We start from the raw sequence: 23864 nt of genomic DNA, 5'->3' as shown, positions 1-23864 counted from the left end.
GGTGCGCAAAGTGTTGAACATTAAAATACGGAGGCGAAACGGTGGCGGGTCGCGGCAAAAAGCGAACAGTCGGGAAATTATTCTTGCAGTTTTCCATGGGATCCGGAGGAAACGTTGGCCGGGCGATTTATGCGCGAGATCTGAGCCGAGACAAGTCGCGCGGAGAGTACATATGCGCGCATATGTCTCCCCCGCTGAAAGAACACGCGAGGAGGAGGAGGAGGCATCACACGGAGGAGGAACAGGATTTATGTGTGAGTTGGCATCGACTGACCACCCCTTTTTCTCGTTCGAGCTTCCGTTCCTCCACCTCCTCCTCCTCCTCCTCCTCCTATTCGCGGCTGATCGCGCCGTTTTCCGCGCGAGCAATCTTTCGGCCCCGCTTATCTCCTCCAACGCGTCTTCCATTTTTCCTTCGCCCGTCCGCAATTCGTACACGTCAGCGCGGGAACACGCGTGCAATTTACCCCGTTTTCAGAAACGCGTCCGAATACCCGCACGTGTCGTGTCAGCCCCGGGATGGGCCCGGACGCGGAAGGGAAATTCATTCGTCATTCCCGTGGAATACTCCTACGAGAGTTGCGTTAACAACACGAAACGGCGTGAGAGAAGAGATGGGCGCGATTAAGCGATGAGTGGAATCTTTGGGATGATTTTATCGAGTGCTATTCTGTCCTGTGAGCCACATTTTCCAACAGGAAAACGAAAGATGTGATAAATCTCACGATTGAGGTCACGACATTCGTACGCGATTCCAAGAAACGTGAGTATATATAAATACACAGGCTCGATATATTGGATAAAAATTGATAACGAATCGAGCAATTTACTTACGTACTTCTCGAAGGTTGGAGTTACATTTTTTGATTGTATTTCAGCTAGAATATTCTCTTCGATACGTAGAAAATAATTAGATAACGGAGAATAACAATGTTCTTTTCTCTCTCAATTCGACGGGAGTTGAAATTATTCGAGAACGATCGTTCGTTCTCTCATCGTAATCTACGAATCTCTCATTTTTCATCGAATTGATTCGTTGTTGTCGAAGGTCGAGCCTTCAAAGGGATAAAACAGGATGAATAAAATAAACGAAGGAAAACGAAAGATTCTCGTTTTCATGAAAATTTTTCGCGCTCGATGAAAAATGTTTATCTCGAATTCGCGCATTTTCACGCTACGATTGAGATAAAAAATGGTGGCGAATACTTTTAAAAGAGAAAAAAGAGAAACGTAAGCTCAATTTTAAATCGATCAAACGAATTAAGTCTAGTGAAATATCTTGTTGTTAATCGGTTCGATTTAATTCGATCGAGGATATACATATCTCGCCCGTTAATTCGATTATTCAAAGTAACGAATGAATCGATAATCGCGATATTAATACTAAACCGATTTACTCATCAAATATGCATTGTCCAATGGAACGTGATTAATTAAGGAACGCGTTTGCCGATCGTTACCTTAAATTTCGCCGGGGGTGTAGCTAATTCGATATCCATTCACGCACGAGTCATTATCTCTCTGGTCATTAATCCTGATACACGTGGACGATAGCGGATTTACGGCGCAACACCTGTTACGTTCGAAATGCTACGCCTAAAGTTTATATATCCTCCTCGTTTCGCGATCGATGGATTCGAAAATTTCTCTCCAAAGACGAACGTAAGCTCTATTTTCCTCTTAGCGAAAATCATCCTCCTTCGAGCTATCCTTCACTCGTTTCCACTGTAACTCTCTTTCCCTCGACAACAGCACAAACTCTAATCCTTCTCGATTCTAATCCTTCTCTATATAATGTCTATAATTCTCTCCAACGTTGTCCTCGAACGTACGTGTTCGAAGGGAAGCAAACTCGATTATAACCACCACGGTTCTATTTATTTTTCAATCGACGCGTGAGATACAATTTGTGAAGTGGGCAACGAAGGCGATAAAGCGTCTTCGATGTTTTCGAAACGCGATCGTTTCTTCTTCTTCTTCTTCTTAACGATCCGTTCTTCGATTCTCAGATTTTCTCAGTTTTCTTCTCGGTTTCGGGTTTTCGTTTCAGTTTAAACACGTTGATCAGAAGATTGAAAATCTTGGCGGTAGGGTAGCCGGGGAAGGTATTCATCATGAAGGATCCATTTTTAAACGTAAATAAGGCCGAAAATTTGAACGACGAACGACCGCGGCGTTGATTATCACGATTATTCTTCTCCTCTTTCCGTCCTTCTTTCTCGCCTTGGAACGTTTCGTCGGTTTGTCGTCGGTCCCGCGATGATTCATGTTGTTGATCACCCAGGCTGGAAAACAAAAGAAAGAAGCTGAACGCACGCGGATCGAGGTTAAGTTTGCCGTTCAGATTGAAAGCTTGCCTTGGGGAATCCGGATTCGCGAATGCCTCGCTGCTTTCTTTCTCTTCACTCGCCCATCTTCGATTCAATTTTCGCGAAGGAAAGTTGCCCGATTCCGGCATTTTCCCCCAACGAAGTCAAAGGGAACTCGTCGTCTGTGGACTTCGTGTTTTTTTTTTTTTTTTTTTTTTTTTTTATTCTTCGTTAAATCCTCGACTCTTCTGACTCTTCGACACGATTTTTTTTTCTTTTCTTTTCTTTTCTTTTCTTTTTTTCGTTAATTTCTCGGAAAAGTTTAAACGAACTCTTTTCTACCGTCTATCTAGGGCTCGTTACGGCGCCCTTCTCGCGAAGGGAAATTTCTTCCAAATGCAACGGGACGAAAGAATAATCGAGGTAATTGGACCGCATTGTCACTGGAACCCACCTGTCACAAGTTTTTCCGAAGAACTTTGTTAAATGCCTCGTTGGAGGGCATAGATTCCCCTTCTCGTGCTCGACATGCGTATTTTCTAGATTCGGATATTCAGAATCTCCATCCTGAATCGATCGTCCCTTGCTCGAGAGGAAGCAAGTGGAAGCAAGCGTGAAGCAGAAGAGAAATATCGAGAGTATCCTCATTTTAATAAGGATAAGGACCGTTATAATTTGAATTATTCGGAACTCGATTTGTGATCGGGTCCGCTCCGTGGAAACCAATTGGCTTTTATAGCAGGATTATTTGACAAATGATTGAGAATTTATCGCGTAGATATGATTGTCGTTTACACGCGCTTTTACGTCGTTCCAAGTCTCTCGGAATAATTATTGGGATTTTATATCGAATCAAACGCGAGAAGTGTCTGGCAAATTGACTGGCGTCTCGAGGACGTTCGTATCGAGGACTATTTCCCGTGGAAAGAAATGTTTTCGCGAAAAAAAAAAAAAAAGATAGTTTAGCAAAGTTTTCTTACGAAAAGCAGTATTTCTGGAAAAATCGGTTACTAGCTTTTGAAGGCAAAAACGGAAGGTACACGTCAACGAGAAATATATATACATATACAAGTTTGGCAAAAGAGGAAGGCACAAACTTTATCCAACCATCGTCGTCGTTTTTCAACCAACTTTTCCGCCTCCTCTTTTCCACACAACATTCGTAACATTTTCCTTCGATCGTTTCATGATACATATGGATCGGTTTATGGAGGCATTGATTTCCTTCGATGTTAAAATTATTCAGAGACAATATATATAAATCACGTGAAAGAAGAAGAGGAAAAAAAAAAAAGAAATGTTTCTCTTTCAATCAACGTCTCCTTGTCGCCGCCATTCTTCTCCCACGAACGAACGAACGAAGGGAAAAAAGAAAATTCTGCAGTGTATCCCGCGTGTGAAAGAGTGGCAATTTTTCCCTCCTCTCCTTTTACGGTCTCGTCACCGCGTGTAAAGTTTCCAGGATCAGCGCGGCCTCGTTCAAAACCCCGCTAATTGTGAACGGGCCTTAACACGCGACGCTCCCTATTGCATTTTAATGCGACACCGTGTGGACCAGTTCTCGCCAGTTCGCGCTTCGCGATGAAAAGGGGAGCGCACAAAGAAGCTTCTTATCTGGCAAAAGTCTTGGAAATAAGACCTCTCGTTCCCTCTTCCTCCCCCTCCCTCTTCCTTTGCCACTGTTCGATGCGCGTGAATGAGGACTCTCCCTCTATTCGATGGCTCCGTGATAGGAATCGAACGATTTCTCCGATCCGATCTCTGCGATGCTATTTTTCTTCTCCATATATATATATATATATATATATGTATACGAATGAAATGAAATTCGAAGTGGAAATGCATGAATATTGGATGGTGGCGGTTTCTAAGAAACGTTTCGAGCAAATGGAAGTGCAATCGGAAGTTTCGGAGCTGGACGAAGTGTACGCGATATTTCGGCCGGCAATTACTGCGACCGGAAATGGAACGGTGGCCATCACGCGCCACTTGGACGGCAAAATCGATGCCCGATAAGGTCTGGTAAATTTGATTTCTCGAGGCCCTCGATTTATTATGAAACTCGTGAATGATAATCGTTCACGGGGAGATAAATTGGACGATGCTCTGGTATTGCGTCTCCTTAAGGACGCTTCCTGCCACGGATTATTATCGTCGATACGATCGGACGGTTATTATTTGAGTATGGATTTGCTTGGATTTATTGTCTCCTGATCGATACAATTACAAAGATAAGAATATTATGCGCATTCTACAGCCGTAATCATTCTCGTGATTGTTTTTTACACAGATTCTTGAGCTTTCCTGTATTCGAACACGCTCCCACGTTCCACGAATCCTCGAGGTTTGCTCCGAATCGATCCCTCTCCCTCGACTCCGGGAGGACCGTAGCCACCGCCTCCGGGAGTTTCCAGTATAAACGTGTCCTGCGTGGAAAAATATTAGAATGTAAGAAGGACACTCGGCTATGATCGGCGATTGCACGAAAAATAAAATTGGAAACGGTGGCGCGAGAATAACGGAACCGAGAAGATAGGCAACAATTCGTATTCCATATTTTCTTCTTTCGCGGCGCGACCGATTTCTCTCGAAATATAATATCTCGTTCTCGTTTCCTCGATAAATATCGGGGAAAATTTTGTCGCTGAAATTGCGCGCGCTGCAGGAGGAGAGAGGAAAACGGGGGGGTTCGAAAGCAGAGAATTGGAAGAAACACCGATGATAAAATCTTTTACGGGGGACGAGGATGAAATGCGAATAGATTCGCGTTTCCCTTGAATCGACGCGACGATTTTTACAACTGCCGTGTAAATTTTTATGCAAAGTCGTATTTATTTATACGGCGGAAGAGCCGTCGGTTTTCTTACCCCTGGATAAACGGATACCGCTGTTTTCGGGCCGAGATTGATCTTTCTACCGTCGGCTTTTACCAACGTGTTCCTTCCTTTTCGACCCGATCCTCCCCCGGCCAATCCAGGCGGGCTGTTCACCCTTCTTTCCGTCAACACGGACAACGTCATAGGCGCTCTGCAAAGAGAGGAAATCTCCGAAGATTTCGTGCGACAAATTTCAATTTTCAATTTTTACCTGAACGTCGTCTCGCGGACCACGCCATCGCCTCCTCGATGGGCACCGTCTCCACCGCTTCCGCTTCGAAGAGAAAACTTATTGAGAATGACCGGGTAACGAAGTTCCAGTATCTCGGGGTCGGTGATTCTCGTGTTCGTCATGTGAGTGTGCACTCCACCCCTGCCGTCCCAGGTCGGACCCTTTTCCCGGATATAATCATCGAATCAAAATGTCGCGATACGAAGAGGGTAGGAAAGTTGAATCTCTTACGGCTCCGCTGCCCCCGGCGACAGTCTCGTAATAGCCCCACTCTTCGGTGCCGAGCGTCACGTTGTTCATGCACCCTTGCGACGCTGCACAAGCTCCGAAAGCTCGCAGAACCACGTCAACCACGCGCTGCGACGTGAGGACGTTGCCACCGACCACCGCTGCCTCCTCCGAAGGATCCAGTAGCGATCCTTTTGGAATTATCACCTTGACAGGCTTCAGACAACCCTGTTGAACATTTAACAACGAAACTGTTGTGCTCTTCGATGAATAATCAAGAAAAGGATAAGAGAAAATGAGGGTTACCTGATTTAAAGGAACGTCTCTGCCCACTATGCATCTCAAACAATAAATCAACGCGGAAAGGGTGATGGCCCTGGGTGCGTTGCAATTGCCCCACACTTCGTACCCTGTGCCGCTAAAGTTTCAATAATTTCTTCTTTTTTTAAGTAAAGAATCCTGTATAACAATTAAATGAGGATATGAGGGGAAGAACTCACGAGAAATCGCAGACAGCTTCACCCTTGTCCACGTCGATGTTCAGAAGGAATTGAATAGGGCTGCCATCGTCCAGGTAATCGATCGCAGTTGCCACAGTGTTTCCATTCTGCTCGAGCAGCCTTTTCCCGACAGATCTCAACATATCTCTCACGGCAACTTCGGCGTTGCGTTGAATGTGACCCATGTAAGCTTGCACCACGTCGAGGCCGTATATATCGATCAACTCGTTGACCAACAACGATCCCTACGACGAATTAGTAGCAATTTCTAAAAAAAGACGCGTACGAATAGGAGAAAAAGATGGTTGAAACGATTACTTTGTGATTTGCCGCGATCTGAGCCTTGAGATCGCTCAGATTATCGGACAGATTTCTGGTTCCGGAACTTCCCGCAATTTTTCCCGGTTCCATCAACGCTTCCGTCAACTCTTTCTCCCTGAATACCCCTCTGTGCACCAACAGGAAACTTTTAAACGTCGCCCCTTCCTGCGCAAAAGAGAATAATCCTGTTTTTCCAATTATATTGTTATTAAAATTTCGAATCGATCACCTGGAGCAGACAAGTCGAATGCGGAGGCATGGAACCAGGCGTGATCCCTCCAATATCGGCATGATGCCCCCTGCTGGCCACGAAGAACACTGGCTTCTCAACGTCCCTGCTCAAAATCACGCGAAACGATACACTTAACCATCGAATCACCAATCAAATTAAATAACGAAGTAATAATATTGGGTTGGCAACTAAGTAATTGCGGATTTTTTTTAGAAAATCAAAGACAATTTTTTCATGGAACTAAATAACTTTATTCTGTAATGTGTTGCTCATTTTGATCAATGATCTTTTGCCATCTTTCAGGCAGCATCATAATCCCACGTTCATAAAACTTCTGGTTTTTATTAGCAAAAAACTGAATCAGGTACGATTTGATATCATCACCATTATTGAAATTTTTACCATTCAAGGAGTTTTGTAAAGATCGAAACAAAAAGTAATCAGATGGTGCAAGGTTAGGACTATATGATGGATGTGGCAAAACATCTCAACCAAGCTCCAATAATTTTTGCCGAGTGACCAAAGATGTGTGTGGCTTTGCATCGTCACGATGGAATACATACCTTTTCGATTTGTCAATTCGGGTCGCTTTTCTTCAACTGCATCGTTTAATTTCGTTAGTTGTTCAATGTAGACAACAGAATTGATCGTTCGGTTGGATGGTAAGAGTTCAAAATAGACAATTTCTTTGTAATCCCACCAAACTGATAACAAAACCTTCTTTCGATGAATACCAGCTTTTGATGTTGTTCGAGCTGGTTCACGTGGCCTGCTCCACCATCTTTTCCGCTTGATATTGTTGTAAACAACCCACTTTTCATCGCCAGTTATCGGTCGTTTTAAAAATGGATCATTTTCATTCTTCTTCGATTCGATTCTTTCAGTTCGTGAGGAATCCATGTATCGAGTTTTTGAACATAGCCAAGTTGTTTTAAGTGATTTTCAATGCATGTACGTGATACATGAAGCTTCTCTGCAATCTCACGAGTTGTACTGTGACGATCCGAATCGATTATTGCTTTGATTAGGTCGTCATCAACTTCAATTAGAGCGTTTTTCGTCTTTGAGTGAAAAATCACCAGAAATTTGTCAAACCAATTTTGATACTGCCGTTCCTTTAAGGCTTCGTCGCCATAAACAGCCATAACTTTTTGTGAGCTTGCGATGTATTTTTCCCTTTGCAAAAATAAAAAAGCAAAATATGACGATAATGTTCCTTTTGATTTTCCATTTTTCAACGAACGCCAAACGAAAACTACGCAACCTACGATCAAAAAACTTTTTTTTACTGATTGACAGCTGAATTGCCAACTATCAAATAACAAAATGTGTTTTACATGTGGACTACGCCAGCAAACCTAAAAATTCAACTGAAGCCATCTCTGAGTGAAATCCGCAATTACTTAGTTGCCAACCCAATAATAATATTTTAAAAATCGGAGAAGAAATACCCGTAAAAGACAGGAGTGATGACGGTAAGATCGGGAAGATGGGATCCCCCTGCCAGGGGATGATTCGCGAGGATCACGTCTCCCCTCTCGAATTCCCCCTTGAACGCCTTCATCTGGTATTGAACCGTCTCCTGCATGGCGCCCAGGTGCACGGGTATGTGGGGGGCGTTGGAAACGAGGCCGCCGTCCGGGCCGAAAACCGCGCAAGAAAAATCCAGCCGTTCCTTAATATTCGTCGAGATGGCGGTACGCTGAAGGATCCTTGAAATTGGACCATTAAACCGTGACTAACTAATCGATTCTTTGTTATGATCGAGATCTACCTGCCCATTTGCTCGGCGATGCTCATGAAACGGTGAGAGAATATGCTCAATTGAATGGTGTCCAGTTCGGTGGTGACCTCGGCTCTCGATCCTTGGCCGATCGTTATCCTCACGTCGCCGCGAGAGGTGATCGATGCCTCGCAATCGGGCTCGATCAGAAGAGTGCTCAGGCTGTCCATTATGATCGCCGGTCCGCGAATCGCGTGGCCGGCCGACAGGGAGCGCAGTTGGTACACTTTGGTCTCCTGGTAGCCGTCCTCGAAATAGACCATGGTGGTCTAATTTTTGTTGGAAAAAGAGATATTCGTTTGTTTCACGTTTGATGTAGGATGCTATAGTATTGGCATGCGACATTCTTGCCTTTTCAAATTGTGGCGGCTCGTTGGACGAAGGTAAAATTGGATCTTGCTCGATATCTGTCGTCCCCGTACCCCTTATCCTCACGTCGTTTACCAGGATCTTTCGATTGGGCATGGTGAAACCGAACTCCGTTTCGTACCTTGATTCGAATTTAATTAAGATTTCTATTTTTCATCGCTATTGAGTACCAAGTTACCTCACCTTTCCAAAAAGGTGCTGAGAAAATCTCCGTGTTTCGTGCCCTTGCGTTTGGTGTCTCGACTAGCTGTGCACATTAGAGCGCAGTCTGTCCCTTGATAACGCAAATGCAGGAAAGGTTCCGTTTTTATGTGAGATTCGGGGAATCCTTGGGCAGCCAATTTTCCGCGAACTTTCCTCTCCAAGGCGTCCAATCGTTCGTCCAAACGTGCGAACGACTCTTCGAGAAATAATAGATAAATAAATAATACAAGTTCTAATCGATATATAATATTTGGATTTTATTTGTTTATTATTAAATATGATACCCTGTTCGTAAACCTCTGCGCTAGGTTCTTGGGCCTCTTCCACGACGTCGGCCAATGCCATTCCGTAGGCTGACAAGATTCCGGCATATTTGTGGACGAATACAGTTCCCATTCCTAAGGAACGCGCAATGGCGCACGCGTGCTGCCCCCCTGCACCCCCGAAACACGCCAGAACGTGGCGAGATGTATCGTAACCTTTCGCCTGATATAAAAAATATATATAAATCTTTCTGAAAGTAAAAATAAATTTTTAATCATAACGTTTAATACCTGAGTGAGGGCTCGTATCGGCCGACACATAGTTTCGTTAGCGACTCTGACGAATCCCATGGCCACCTCCTCAATGCTCATCTTCGCGCCGTGCCCCTCTTTCGCTAGAAATTCGTTTATCTATAAATCAGAGGTAATCCCATAAACTTACTTGTGACTTATTCCGACGATATTTTAATTAAAAAAATAGAAAGAAATAAACTCTGTACTTGATTGGTGAGAATTCGAAAAGCTTGCATCGTTCGAGACTTGTCCAACGGTTCGTTCTCGTTCGGGCCAAATATCTTCGGGAAATATTCGGGCAAAAGTCTGCCGAGAGCGAGATTCGCATCGGTGACAGCCAGAGGGCCGTTCTTCTTGTAACAAGCTGGGCCAGGATGCGCCCCTGCGCTCTCGGGCCCGACCTCGAACAGACCCGACCTGAAGAAAAGCATCGATCCACCCCCTGCCGCAACTGTGTTCACGTCCAACTTCAACCCAATTTTTGTCGAAACGTTTCAATCAATCTTCTCTCGTATTATATTCTTTGATTAATTATTATCCGACCATATATCGAGCCAGATACCAGATTTTGACAAAATTGAAATTATTATTATATCGTTTTCATATATCGTGTTGGAAATTTACTCGAGTACAAAGCTCGAGAGGAATACCTGCGCAGCTTGGATCGTGACGCCTGCGGTTGTGCTCTCGTACACATGCTCGTAGCTGCCACCGAAACGACTGACGTCGGTAGAAGTGCCGCCCATATCGAATCCAATCACGGGCAAATCGGTCTCTTTGCCGTAAGTGGTGATCGCATAACCGACGACTCCGCCCGCTGGCCCGGAAAGAATGGCCCGGGACCCATTGAATCTGACACACAAGAGAATGTAATTACGCGAAATAATTGTTTTTCCACGACGATTCGATCTGGAATCTGCACTCACGAATTCATCGGGGTCAATCCACCGTCGCTTTGCATGAACAACACGTTCACATCTTTCAATCTATCTTTGAAACCAGAAGAGAATCCCTACAAATTTGATTTCATCGGATTTATTCAGAAAATTGTTTGTCCGTAAATTATAGAAATATTTTTTGAAGAGAAATACCTGTAAGTATTGTTTAATGTGCGGGGTCAAGTATGCATCGGCGCAGGCTGTGAATCCTCTAGGAACTATTCTCGCCATAGGCATGATTTCGTGCGAAAGCGAAACTTGGGTGAAGCCAACGAGTTTCGCCAATTCCCCTACTCGTATTTCGTGCTCGCCGTATCTGAGATCGATAAAAGATAAAAGTAATAGTTGTAGATCGTAATTATTGGTATATATTGCAATAACAAACGTGTAACTGTGCGCGAGGACAACGGCTAAACTCTCGATTCCCGATCTTTTCAATTCCTCCAGATCTAATCTCAACTTTTCCTCGTCCAGTTCTCGAGTGATGAACAGATCCTCCCCCGTACATCCCTTCACTCTGCGCCATTTCTTGTTATCCAACTGGCACTTTCCAACCGATGCGGGTATCACTCTGCACCTAACTTCGATTACCTTTTCGTATAAAACTTCCGGAGTGACTACTTGCTAAAGAAAAACGACAAAGAAAGAATCTTTCTTAATTTAATCGTGATTTGTGCGAAAATACGTTAAATGTTTATATATAGACGAACCAAGTCGAATATATCGGGGCGTGCTTGATTCCCGATGAAAAGAAGATCTTTGAATCCTTCGTTGATCAACAGCGCCATTTTCGCGCCTTTTCTTTCCAAAAGAGCGTTCGTGGCGACTGTCGTTCCCATTCGAATCCACGATATCAACGACGCGTCTATCTCCCCTTCGATCCTCTTCCCAGTCTCCTGCGAATTTCTTTAAATTGTCACCGATCGAGTCGAGGTTATCGCCATATATAAATACCTGTTCGAGAATCCTGCGAATACCTTCGCGCGGCGCGTCGTCGTAGTTGGCAGGATCCACGGAGAGCAGTTTCATCACTCGAATTTTCCCGCCTGGACACCTAGCGTACACGTCGGTAAACGTGCCGCCACGATCTATGGCGAACTCGAATTTATCACGACCACCCATTTTTACTCGCGAAACGATCGAATCTGCCCGATTCTGGACGAGAATCGAGACAGGTTTCCTGAAGGAAAGCTATCTGCGCAGTAATACTCGATAAGATCTGACGAGGCTTTAAGAATGTGTACATAACAAGTGTGTGTAAACAGAGCGTGCGACGATTTTGACGATTGTTTATTAAACCACGTCGAGGGCACGGGACGCGACTTTCCTCCCTTTCATCTCCTCGAGTCGACGAAGATAATCCATAAATCAATAATAAACTTTCCCTCGATGTTGATCGATGACACACTTCCCGATCGATTCGACGCAACTAGTTTCGACAAATGTCCTGCAGAGCACACTAGACACGGTGACGAGAATCGACGCAATACGGTTCCTCTTGTATCTTTCCATTTCTTTGGTCCGATAACGTGTTACGTAACGCGATCCGGCAGCAAATTTTCTCGCATCGAGGTTGATAAAAACGGTTCTCATTCAGGAGGAAACAGGTTCCAGGTTAGACGCATCGGTCTATATTAAAATGATCATCTTTGTCATCCCAATCCGAAGAAGAGATACCGAGAGTGATACTTTCTTTTCTTTTAAAGCGGAATTAATTCGAGCGACTGAAAATTGTTTTATCGTTTTTCTTTTTTTTTGTCCATATAAGAAGATTTTATTCCTCTTATCGAAATATCGTTAACCGAAGTACTGGAAGGCTCCGTGAACCGAATCGTGAGAAAGGAATATTATATCTGATACAGACGATAACGATGAGGGTCACTGTACTCGGACGGAGACTGCGCACCAACGATTCCTGCTCTTATTAGAGGCAATACTACGGGTGGGCGTAGTGTAAGGCATCTCCAGGGGACAAAGTCCAGCTCGAATTGGTTTTTTTCTTTTTTTTTTTTTTTTCAACAAGGGGACAATTTATTAAACTATGACGCAGAGTTTCGTTTTATACACGGTTACTTTACAGAGTTACAGTCGTTTCGCTCCCTGTCTTCGCCATCCTCTTATAAAATAACTTAAAAGTCTTAAAATCTCTAGGACATTACATGCGACTGGACAAATGTTGAGAAATGATCCGTCTAGGCGACATCGCAAAAAATTAACCAATTTTTTTTCGAGACGTAAGTTTCTTGCTTCAGTCAATACTTTTCTTTCTCTTTCGTTTTTTGTTTGTTTTTTTTTTTCCTTTCTTGAGATACGTGCATCTATTAAAATATTATCTATCTCTTACAATTCTACTATTTCTCCGAAACTTTCTTACAGTTTCTATTATAAGAATCGTAAATTAAAATAGATATAAAAATACGTATATAAATGTAATAACAATTCTTCCGATAGCAAGTTTGGCTTGATAAAATTTCGTTCGGAAATATTGTTGATATTTTTTTTTTTTTAGACAAAAGATAAATCTGTCTAAATAGATTATTCCTCTCGTCAATAAATAGAAATTATACAAAAAAAAAAGAACGAGATTGTTTATACTTTGGAAGTAGAACTCGCTAAAAAAAAAAATTACGAATTCACAATCGAATTTTCCCCTCCAGTATATTGTTGTAAATTTCTTCCGTTAACTTTACGTAGACACCAGAGTTGTCGAGGAAATAAATCGGGTCTGTGATCTGCAGAATCAAAATCAATGTTACGTAAAATTTTAACATATATATATATATATTTATTTAAAATAAAATATTTACCTTCTTAATATCGAATCCATCCTCTTGAAGATCTTTTTTCTTCAATTTAAACGTACCTGAAACAAAAAAAAAGAAAAGTCAACGATTCCGAGAACGATCAATTGTATTTCAATTGTAAATTGAAATACTTGCCAGTCATCGGCAATTCCGACAACACTCGAACGAAAAGTGGTCTGGCATACGACGGCAAAGACTTCTTCACGCCGTCCGCCATTTCTTTGACGTTCAAAGTATATTCTGGATCGTAAATGGCGACCATCCCAGCCTTTCCCTCGGTTCCAGGTACCTGCCGATTGCACAACATCGATCAAATTATTCTAACAAAAAAATTGATCATCGTTTCGTTCGATCACCTCGACTCCGTATACAGCTGCATCTTTTAAACCTATCACGTTGCTGACGACAGCCTCCACCTCGGAAGTGGCAACGTTCTCGCCGTGCCATCTAAAAAAAAAAAAGGGAAAAAAAAGAAAGAATGGAAGATAAAATTTAAATTTTCGAGCGAATAATTGAATAAAATAAAAAATTTTTACCTGAACGTGTCACCGGTCCTATCCTTGAAATAAAAGTATCCGAATTCATCCATGAGCAAAATGTCGCCTGGAGGATAGACACAATTATGAATTATACTTTTTAAACGGAACGATGAATTTTCTTTTTATCGCTTTATTTTCAATTACCAGAATTAAACACTCGATCGCCTTTCCTGAATACGTCGCGAAGAATCTTTTGTTCCGATGCTTTCCTATCCACGTATCCAGAAAAATCGTTCAATACCCTTTTCGGATTGATCTTCCCAACAAAGATGCCCGATTCTCCTTAAAAGTGAAAAAGAAAAATATTTTAGATTCGTGTCTTGAAAATACTTGAATTAAATTTCAAGTTTTAAAATAACAAAAAGAGAAAAAAAAATGTGTTATTAACCAGGTTTACAACGAATGCAGAGGCCATCCGGTCCCCTCAACGGTTCTCCAGTCTCTTCGTCTACTCTTAATAAAGCGACGGGATACAAAGAACTGCCACACAACGGGACGAATCCAACCGCTCCAATCGTGTTATCGATATTCACTGTTCGAAATAATTTGAAGAAGTATTTTTACGTAAGAACGAATCTTTTAAAATCGTCAGATGATAAAAGTAATAAAAAGATAATAAAAGTAATACTAAATTACCAAGATTCGAATTCCCTTCCGTCGCACCATAAAATTCCCCTATTTGCTTCACGCCGAATCTATCCACGAAAGGTTTCCATATCTGGGGTCTGAGACCATTTCCAAACATCAGTCGAACTTTGTGCGTAGTATCGCAAGGGGCAGCCGGCGCAGTGAGCAGATATCGACATATCTCGCCGATGTACTGAGCAACCTATGACCGGCAGAGAATACAAAAAAATACGGATAAAATGTAATTAACAAGCTCGATATACGTATGTATATTTTTTTTTTTTTTTATTTATTTAAGCAAGCATTTAACGAGAACTAGATCTAGATAGAAGGGATAAGTTTACGGTGCACTCGTAATGAACACAATCCGGCCAAAATTTGGAAGCGCTGAAACGTCTGCGAAGCACGACGGTGATTCCTCTCAGCAATGCTTGACCTACTCCAATTAGGCCCCCAGCCGTGTGATAGAGTGGCAAGGAATTATAAATACGATCGGTTGGACGTAGATTTAACATGGAGTTAACACCGCATGACATCAGCATGTATCTAAAAATGATAATTGATCGTTGATACGTCGAGATGCAAAACGATACTCGTGATAATCAAAACAAGAGAGAAACTCTCAGATAACAAGCGTGTATAAGCGGATGTTGTCTCGACGCAACGATAACGATAGAATTTTAATATTAACCGTTAAAGAATTTTTTTTAATTTAATTTTCGCGAGTCACTGGAAGAAAATATCGATTTTCTATTATCCAGTTAAACAATTTCAACCTCTGTTTAAATTATTCTTTATATAAAAAAAGCTACGTAGTTTCTTTCGATTTTTAATATCTTTCTTCGATTTTAAAAGATCGTGAAAGATGTCGTTGAAAAAAATAAAGAGACGAAAATAAGAAAACGGTACCTTAAATTTGTTATAACGGCAGCTTTCGGCATCCCTGTGGTGCCAGACGTGTATATATAGATCAATTTGTCCCTAGGAGTACCGAGGGCCACTGTGTCCAAGGGTCCCGAATCTACGCTACTAATTTCCGGGTTCAGATCGATCGCTCCTTCCAGGCACGATGTGTCGGGAAGTTCGGACCATTGGTACAAAGCCACATTGGGAATTCTCTCTCTAATTTCGACCATTGCTGAGAAGAGAAAATTGCCATCGGTCAATCTTGTCAATCTAATCCCCTTGTATAATTCACAAATGTTTGAACGATGAACTGTTATTTGAATAAAAATATATATACATATTGAAACCAAAGATAGGAAAATAAAAATCTCGGATATGAACGGATATAAAAAAATTTCTCTCCCGAAATCACGAGCTTACCGTCCTTGAAATTCGACCCGAAGATGACAGCCTTGCAATTGGCTGCTTTGATACTGTGCATCAGGACATCCTGTCGAAGATTCGTGTTGAGAAGAGCGCCCACCAAACCGGCTTTGCTCAGACCCAGCCAGATCCCTACGTATTCGGGCCGACTTTCCATAATAAGGCCAACGCTATCTTCTCGGGACAAGGATTTGCCGGTGAAGTAACGCCCAATCCGATTGCTGTATCCTTCCAACTGCGAATCAAATTAGGGATTACACACGTCGCCCTCGATAAGCGCCGCGATAATTAATTCAACTCACCTCCCTGTAAGTCCATTCCTTGTCTTCGAAGATGAAAGCGATCTTTTCCGGATTAGCCGTGGCTTGCCTGCTGAATATCTTGGCCACGGTTAATTTTTGCCATTCCCACCACCACAGCAACACGTTCACCCGAATGAATCTGTACGCGCCCCTGTCGCATCGAAACAAAGCCATCTTTTTATACACCCGTTTATAAACGAGGAATCTTTCATCGTCGTTGCAAAATTTCTTTCTCTAAGTCTTTAGTATTTTTTGAAAATTATATTTTTTTTTCTTCGGATATTTCCTACGCGATATAGATTTTCATAAAGAGGGATCTTTCTCTAAGGCTCTAATATTTTTAAAACGATATTGAAAATTATTTTCTTTTCTTTTTTTTCTTAGGAGGAATTCCACGGGTTATTTCCTACGCGATATAGATTTCCATAAGAGGGATCAAATGAAATGATTAGAAACGAATTACGGGCAATGGATACGGTTGCATGTTTTCTGCAAAGATGATACGTATCTCTGTCGCGCCATCGCCACGTTCCTCCCTGACGAGATACGTCCTTCTCTCTCCAGAAAGCAATTGAGTAATTTCGCGCCTCGACACACGCGTTACATGTGCGTCCACGCGAACGCGATCTTTCCACGATCCTTTTCTTTCCCACTTCTCCAATTATCGTTTTATCGAAGAAAGAGATCGTTCGACGCTCGTTCGAATTATTCTCCTCCTCCTCCTCCTTCTTCTTCTTCTTCCGATTCGCGAAACAAGAAATTCAAAAATTATACTCGAGAATCGTCGAAGAGGAATTTAACGAGACTGAAAGACAATTCGAAATCTATACGAAAATTTACAAGAAACGATATCGAATCAATCATAGAAAAACGCCCCCTCCCCCCAGGAACATTACGCCTTTGTCGAAACTGTCGCATCCGCGGTGAGCATACGACACCAGCGGTCACCCTCTTCCAACGCTTCCACGGTGATTAAATGAAATGAAATAAAATAACGAAGCGAGCTGTTACGAGGAGGTATGGAGGTATGACCATCATCGGACCATCATCCGCGGTTTCGTTGCCATGCGTTAATCCCACGACCGGTTAGCAGGATTACTCGTACTCGTCACGCGGCAACATACTCTTCCAGCAAACATTCTTCTCGTTTTCCTTGAATTCCCGTTTCGTCCGTCCCTACCCTCGTAATCTGCTCGAGGGAAGAAAGAAGGAGGAAGAGGGAAGGAAGGGAGGGTATCGCGCTACTGTTACAAAAAAAAAAAAGAATAACTTTTCACTGAACGAAATAATTGGAAATTATTACTGGAAAAATTAAATTGTAACTCGTAACCGATCGTGCTTACACTTTGCATCAGACTCCTCCTCTCGTTCGACGCATCGATTCAGATCATCGAATCGAGAGTAACTCGTGTTAAACTTTGATATTTTGTTATTTTTCTTTTTTTATCAATCTCCTTTTCTTTCTCTTCTTCTTGCTTCGAAAGATCGGTTTATAAATAGTATAATACATATCGCTTGAATTAAAATACGTGAACCCGTTTTATTGTGCGTATTATTCGTCCGTATTCGATCGTAACCGAGGAAGAAAAGGTTTAAAAATAACGCAACAAGGTCTTACCAAATACCAACAACATGTATATCGTTTCGTGGAGGGAGGGAAGGAGGGGGGATCGTATTATTATACAAACACAAAAATTTCCTCCAACTGTTCATTTCTTTTATTCAACGATTATAAAATATATGCCTGTTTACACATTACACATTTCGCGTCGTTCGACAAACAAATTTCGAATCGTGGAATCGAGGGGAAGGGGAAGGAAAAAAAAAAAAAAATAAAATAAAATAAAATAGGGGGAGAGAAAATTGTAGCCTCGTAGGAAACTGCACCGAGTACACCACTTCGGCACAGGGCAAATGAGACGGTTGCTGTTCGAGTGGCGATAGACCAACGTTTAATGGAATGTAAACGCTGGCATCCACCACTCGTTCGCGGACAAGGCCGTGCCACTCGGCCTGTTTATCTTTCGCCAAGACAATTTTGCAAATGATGTTTGCACGATTATGCGCGTTCCGCGTGCAATAGCCCCGCGAAAGTAAACGAAGCCATCCTCGAAGCTTGTAACATATGATATTTCAACAACCTGTTGCGGTTTGTCTCTAAGCGCATTTATACCGATTCCACGCCACCGTATTCTCTCCCGCATTCGGTTCTAATCGATTTTGATCCATCCATGGAACGTGGAAATCGATCTTTCGTCACTCGATCGTCGAATATTCTCTAGATCGATGAAGGAATGGATTATTGGAACTGTTTCCTGTTCAATGATCTGGATTTCGGAAATTTTATTATATTTAAAATTTAAGGAAATAAAAGGGGGAGGAAGGTAAAGGAAAATGGAACGATTTTTTGATATATTTTATTTTTAAGATTTGGAAATTTGGAAATTTGTGGTACAAGAAAGTATTATTATTTTTGTCGGAGGATACGTTTCGTAAGTGAATCGTATGCGTTTTTTTTTTATCGAGCAGCTCGACAACAAAATTAATATTTTTCTTTGTCTTTCGCAATTTAATTAAAATTTTAAAATAATTCAAATTAAAATTCGACATTATATCCGATCGACTGTCCCAGAATTTTTAAAAGCTTCAGTGTTGTTTGTAACAAAATTTTACCGATTATTTTAATTATCTACCACGATTAAAAATAAACCATCGACCCATATCGTATATTTCCAGCGCTTTTTGTACGATCGATGGATCGATCGAATGGACAATCCGTTAAAATTACACGCTGTGGCACAGTTTCGAATAATTATATAATTCTCGAAACGAGACACAACGAACGAACCATTTTTACAATTTTACCCATTGAATTTACTTTCTTTGTTCATTCTGTTAAATTTACTTATTATTCCTTATCTCTTTTTATCGAATATTCAAACTTTCACGAAGGAAAAAAAAGGTTATTTGAATGAAGAAAGAAAAAGAGATGAAATAAAGTAGACCAGAAACCAGACGAAACCAGATCTCTCGATACTCTCCTTTTGCACGATGACCTGATCGAGAATGATGATAGGTCGAAAACAATGTTATTCAGCCGGCTGTTTAAATTCCATGCGCTCCATATTGGCCCTACAATAGTCGTTCACGATGGCACAATGCGCCTCGATGCATCCGCCGATGAACGTGCGCCCGGCTTGAACGCGCATGCACGAACAATATTCTTGTGCCACTGAAACGACCGATTCTCGCGATCGAGATCAACGCGATTCCGCTACATAAGAAACCTTATCAATATACCGTGACGGATCCACGACAGATGCTTCGTTTCACGATTGCCAAGAGTCGTCCTCGGCTGACGACTCTCGAGTTTCACGAGATCGTTCGAACCACGATCGTGCCACGATCACGCGTTCCCGCGGGACCTTTGAACGCGTTCAATAGTATCGTAAAATTTCTTAAGTGATCTAATTGTACAGGATGAGTTAGGAGAAGGAACTTGGAGTATGTTGCATGTACTTGTCGCGTATAGTCGTGAACCGTGTTGCTCTATTCAGATTCGTTTGAAACGAATGATGGGGCGCGTAATGAGTAAATGAAATGTGTCTACATTTTTTTTCTCTTTTCTCTTTTTTTTTTTTTTTTTTTTAGAGAGCGAAAAATAAAACTCGACGAACGAGTTCGTAAGAACGATAACTTCGAAAAAAAAAGGAACAAATTAACCGATACGATGATAATTAACCATTAAGGATGGTAAGTGTACGAACGATTATACTGTCGACGATTCGACTCCATTCGTGCAATCGATAATTGCACGAATCTTGATTATCAACACGAGCACGTGGTCAAAAAACGTCAAACGTGATCTTGGAAGATTATAAATGGTTGCCAATTATAAATATTATTATACGATTTTGTCGTTATTATCATTTAAACGTGAATATTTCATGCAAATAATCAGGTTTAATATGCAAAATTGCAAAATTGATCGAAAAAAATAATCGTTCAGATTAGATATGTTTTAACAATTTCCTTAAATTATACACCGTTAATTTTTTTCCTATTTAATTTGATGAATCATTTTTCTTTTTTTTTTTTCTTTTTTTCTATTTCTCAAATACTCACAGCACGTCTCTAGGTAAGGTTTTGTAGAGCAAATAAATGAAGCGTCGTCGTTTTCCTGTGAGCAAGTAGGCGCCGATACACACGGTCAGAACCGCGATCACCAATTCGTTCACTCCCATGGTTTCCTAACGATTTCTAACAATAATAAAAAAAAACGTGCCTCGATCTATGGGCGCGTGATCGATCGGATGATCGTCGTCCTTGTACGATATTTTAAATAAAGACAGACAGAGAAAGAGAGAGAGAGAGAGAGGAAAAGAAAAAACAACGAGAAACACACGCTCGAAATTAATCCGATAATCCGACGACGTGCGAAAAAAAAGTACTCGACACGAGTAAACCGTTCGATATGGCGATCGAACGACGACTAAACGTTCACTGGATGGATGGATAGTGTATGCGGTGCGATTGCATCTGCCGACGTGTGTACACAAACGTATTCGTTTCGTCTCGCGCGAAACGTGCTGGTGTTCGTCATTGATAGCCAGCGACGTAAAATGTGGGGGTCCCCAATTGGGGGAGGGGGGAGCTTGTGTTCCGCGTTTCATGCAGAGCGCGCTTCTGTTTCCCCTTCTTTCCATTATTATTTTACAAATTGTTCTCTTTCCATTTTTACATTTTCCAAATAAAATAATTTGACGAAAAGATAACAAGATTGTATCCGATTATTTTATCGACTTATCGTATTACGATAAATTAATAACGAAACGAGATAAGGAATAAATTTGCGAGTTATATAAAAATATACGAAAATATTTTTAAATTAAAATCATTATCACTAAGTATCGCGAATGAATTGATTCGAAAGGCGAGTTGCGATATATAATGGAGACGAATCGAAAATAAAAATAACAATGTATGTATATTTATATAAACTTATGGTATATAGTAATAATAATACACGTGAGTAATCCATGAAAGACAGGTACAAATATAAACGTACGCTCGCAATAGTTGTATATCAGTCTGGAGGGAGCCTTGGCTACGAATATTTCACGGCGATGGATACTGAAAAATAAAACGCCCATAATGCGTACACGGTCGATTGTCGGCCGATTTGTCAAAAAAAAGCGAAATCGTACACAATCGACAACGAGCGATGAATAGTGCCAGAAATGGAAGAAGGGGGGGAGGGGGGGCGCTTGATAAATTGTTATGCTGATTGTTATGCGAGAAGAATTTTGCGACGACATTGAGAAGATTACCTATTTGTTTGTTAAACAAGGTGAAAAAAAAAAAAAAGAAGCTAGAAGGATGAAGGCGTGTTGAAATAGACAGGGGTGAAAAATAGTGATGAATACCTGGAATCGAACGATCGAGGCTCGCTACACCGTGTTCGCTATCTGAGAACCAGGTAAAGCACCATGATGTCCAGAACTGAAAATGATACGCGTCGATCTAACTGAATGAGTTGTGCTTGAAACCATTTTCTTTTCTTTTCTTTTCTTTTCTTTTCTTTCTTTCTTTTTTTTTTTTATGCGAACTGCAGTGAGAAAGACAATGCGGTGCACGATGTTCAAGATAGATGAACCTAGACGTTCGATAATAATAAACTGGAAATGCTCAATCGAAATTGGACGTATTACATGATTAATTTCTTGGAAGAGATTATTCTATATTTTTAATTTTATTTTGAGAGCAATAATTTTATTCTCGAAATTCAAATATTATTTTATTTTAAAAAAATAAGATTGAGCAGTCCTGTTTAAATGTCCTGTGTAACACAATAAAAAAAAAAGAAAAAAAAAAAACAACATGCGCTTATCATGCACTTTGAATGATAACGTGCACCATACCAATGATGCAGACGACGACCGTCACTGTAATAGTGACGAGAATGATTCTCGTTTTAAAATTCTGCAGCCACGCCCTTTGCTGAGCTTTCCTCGCCGCTGCCCTAAACTCGTTCCCAGCCATGGTTAAACGATCGCTAACTTCTTGCAAATCTTCCAACTTCTCCCCACGTTCTATTACCTTTTGCACATTTTCCCGCATCACCTCTGTAACTTCCTGTATTTGTAATCTTACGCTAGAAGAAGAAAGAATAAATAAATAAATGAACGTCAACGAATACCGATCTTAAATATTTCGTAAGTAATTATCGTTCCTTAACTTTCGATCGATTATCCAATACGAAAGATTATGTTGACGCACAACACAAAAGCAAATCGAATTCCATTTATGAAAATGGAAGATATACTCTTACCTATCCATCTTGCCATCCGGTTTAGTTTCCGCCACGGACGTACTCGGTCGACTAAAATGCGAAGATATACTCATTAAAATAGAATCACTTCTATTGAGAAACGATAGAGAGACAACGATTCGATCCATTCAACTCACTTGAACAGCATATTTTCATCCGGATCGCTGTCGTGTTCCAACAGTAATTCCTGAAACGATTTCAGATTTCAATTTCCCGCCACGTCACCTCTCCGTGGCGCTGTCGAAGCTACAGCTTCGCACCAACTTTTCGCACATTACTCACCTTCTCGTCTTTCGCTGCAGTTTTTATGTCCTCCGCGGACAAATCCCACTTGTTACTCGCCGACATGTCGAAGATCACCAAATCAGATGATCACGCGTTGTTAAATCGATCGTTAAATACCTCGCGCCATAAGTAATGCCTTACGCCCGTGCCAGAAACACGCTACAAGAACACTCGACACGTAGCCATATTGCTACGGACACGGACTGCGTCGAGAGCTCGAGCTCTGACTACGAAAGTGTTTCTCTTCACGATAGATGGCGGTATCGATCGGTATCCGGTATGCACGCGGCTACAATTTGATTTCCCGCTATGGTTCTTTCCGATTTTCCTCGAGACAAACTTGGTCTATTTAGAGGAAAGAATTTTTTTCAAAGTTTCAACTTTTCAAATAATTTTTATCTTTCGCGAACGATAAAAAGAAAATAGATAATCAAATAAAAAGTAAGTTTGGGGAACAAACTCTGATTATGTATATTGCTTTATATTTCGACATAAACATCTAAGATATAAGTTCTACGACAAGTATAGAAGTACATCACGATAGATAACAAAATATGTTGATTGTCGTGTGAACGTGCAGGGACTCATCGCGGTAAACGTTGGAATAATTAATATATGTAATAAATTTCGATAAACGGTAATAATCTTCGTTCACAAACATCGAAAATTTAATCCATCTCCAAAAAAAGGAAAGAAGAAGAAGAAAAAGGTAGGAGAAAAGAGAAGAATAGAATAGATTCGTTCCCTGCACGATTTTCTCGCATACGTGGAATCGTTCATTCAGAGTAGAAAAAACATCGATCGTGTGAATGACAGACCGTATAATAAAAAGTATCGGACGAGATTACGCATATATAAAAATAGACCAGCCTTTCATTCATAGATATTCACGTAACTGTGAGGCATCCACGATTAACGACATCCGTATAATAGATCGTAATCGAGTTCTGTCAACGCATACCTATGATTCAGAAAATATTTTAATCGTTTACAAATTCTTATTTACGAAACTCTATGAGGAGGAAAGGGAGAACTGTGACAACTATGGCGTGCAAATGTCTAACGATTAAATACGAGTAATCGATTGTTTCTACCATA

The 23864-nt window shown here is 41.2% G+C and overlaps 3 protein-coding genes and 1 non-coding gene across 6 annotated transcripts; all 4 read right to left on the bottom strand.

Annotated features, from left to right (window-relative positions):
* Positions 1 to 4483: 4483 nt before the first annotated feature.
* LOC725665 (5-oxoprolinase) lies at positions 4484 to 12403 on the bottom strand. 2 transcript variants are annotated; one of them, XM_006567267.3, is made up of 21 exons: positions 11504 to 12403; positions 11260 to 11445; positions 10935 to 11173; positions 10703 to 10865; positions 10538 to 10623; positions 10262 to 10463; positions 9818 to 10078; positions 9609 to 9728; positions 9339 to 9540; positions 9034 to 9250; positions 8833 to 8971; positions 8473 to 8750; positions 8150 to 8410; positions 6696 to 6801; positions 6464 to 6631; positions 6146 to 6390; positions 5952 to 6063; positions 5649 to 5873; positions 5397 to 5578; positions 5177 to 5336; positions 4484 to 4735 (listed from the first exon to the last, which is right to left on the bottom strand). In XM_006567267.3, exons 1-21 carry the CDS (start codon positions 11669 to 11671, stop codon positions 4592 to 4594), a joined length of 3864 nt encoding a protein of 1287 aa, XP_006567330.1. In that variant the 5' UTR covers positions 11672 to 12403; the 3' UTR covers positions 4484 to 4591. The 2 variants fall into 2 exon arrangements, with proteins under 2 accessions (XP_006567330.1, XP_016767130.1); XM_016911641.2 differs by having other exon boundaries at positions 11260 to 11455; positions 11504 to 11644.
* A 146-nt stretch (positions 12404 to 12549) lies between these two features.
* On the bottom strand, positions 12550 to 20683 carry LOC408920 (long-chain fatty acid transport protein 4). Its single transcript, XM_006567266.3, has 13 exons — positions 20276 to 20683; positions 16151 to 16301; positions 15846 to 16083; positions 15429 to 15657; positions 14864 to 15065; positions 14529 to 14721; positions 14281 to 14424; positions 14037 to 14174; positions 13890 to 13956; positions 13710 to 13800; positions 13489 to 13642; positions 13357 to 13412; positions 12550 to 13281 (listed from the first exon to the last, which is right to left on the bottom strand). The coding sequence occupies exons 1-13, from the start codon at positions 20392 to 20394 to the stop codon at positions 13183 to 13185; spliced, it is 1881 nt and encodes a 626-aa protein (XP_006567329.1). The 5' UTR covers positions 20395 to 20683; the 3' UTR covers positions 12550 to 13182.
* Positions 18052 to 18180, bottom strand: Mir3726 (microRNA 3726). Its single transcript, NR_039513.1, has one exon. It is a non-coding gene; the product is annotated as a microRNA 3726 (primary transcript).
* Positions 20684 to 21118: 435 nt separating the features above from the next.
* LOC102656652 (vesicle-associated membrane protein 4-like) lies at positions 21119 to 22967 on the bottom strand. Of its 2 annotated transcripts, XM_026440224.1 has the most exons (6): positions 22764 to 22967; positions 22619 to 22668; positions 22482 to 22532; positions 22072 to 22304; positions 21577 to 21652; positions 21119 to 21283 (listed from the first exon to the last, which is right to left on the bottom strand). In XM_026440224.1, exons 1-5 carry the CDS (start codon positions 22827 to 22829, stop codon positions 21615 to 21617), a joined length of 438 nt encoding a protein of 145 aa, XP_026296009.1. In that variant the 5' UTR covers positions 22830 to 22967; the 3' UTR covers positions 21119 to 21283; positions 21577 to 21614. The 2 variants fall into 2 exon arrangements, with proteins under 2 accessions (XP_026296009.1, XP_016767098.2); XM_016911609.2 differs by lacking the exon at positions 21577 to 21652.
* Positions 22968 to 23864: the final 897 nt, after the last annotated feature.

This window comes from Apis mellifera, linkage group LG4, assembly GCF_003254395.2.
Source record: "Apis mellifera strain DH4 linkage group LG4, Amel_HAv3.1, whole genome shotgun sequence".
In the NCBI taxonomy this organism is placed as follows: domain Eukaryota; kingdom Metazoa; phylum Arthropoda; class Insecta; order Hymenoptera; family Apidae; genus Apis; species Apis mellifera.
Note: the sequence above shows the minus strand (reverse complement) of the source record. Positions and strands in the feature narration are given on the sequence as shown.

Coding starts and splice junctions, on each gene's coding strand:
- LOC102656652 (XM_026440224.1), bottom strand. CDS start 22,829: ATGTCGGCGAGTAACAAGTGGGATTTGTCCGCGGAGGACATAAAAACT. Junction 22,533..22,618: donor GATGAAAATATGCTGTTCAA/GTGAGTTGAATG, acceptor TTCGCATTTTAG/TCGACCGAGTACGTCCGTGG. Junction 22,305..22,481: donor CCGGATGGCAAGATGGATAG/GTAAGAGTATAT, acceptor TTCTTCTTCTAG/CGTAAGATTACAAATACAGG.
- LOC408920 (XM_006567266.3), bottom strand. CDS start 20,394: ATGGGAGTGAACGAATTGGTGATCGCGGTTCTGACCGTGTGTATCGGC. Junction 13,643..13,709: donor CAGCTGTATACGGAGTCGAG/GTGATCGAACGA, acceptor TGCAATCGGCAG/GTACCTGGAACCGAGGGAAA. Junction 13,282..13,356: donor ATGGATTCGATATTAAGAAG/GTAAATATTTTA, acceptor TTGATTCTGCAG/ATCACAGACCCGATTTATTT.
- LOC725665 (XM_006567267.3), bottom strand. CDS start 11,671: ATGGGTGGTCGTGATAAATTCGAGTTCGCCATAGATCGTGGCGGCACG. Junction 10,624..10,702: donor ACATTAAACAATACTTACAG/GTATTTCTCTTC, acceptor TCAAATTTGTAG/GGATTCTCTTCTGGTTTCAA. Junction 5,337..5,396: donor GTCCGCGAGACGACGTTCAG/GTAAAAATTGAA, acceptor CTCTCTTTGCAG/AGCGCCTATGACGTTGTCCG.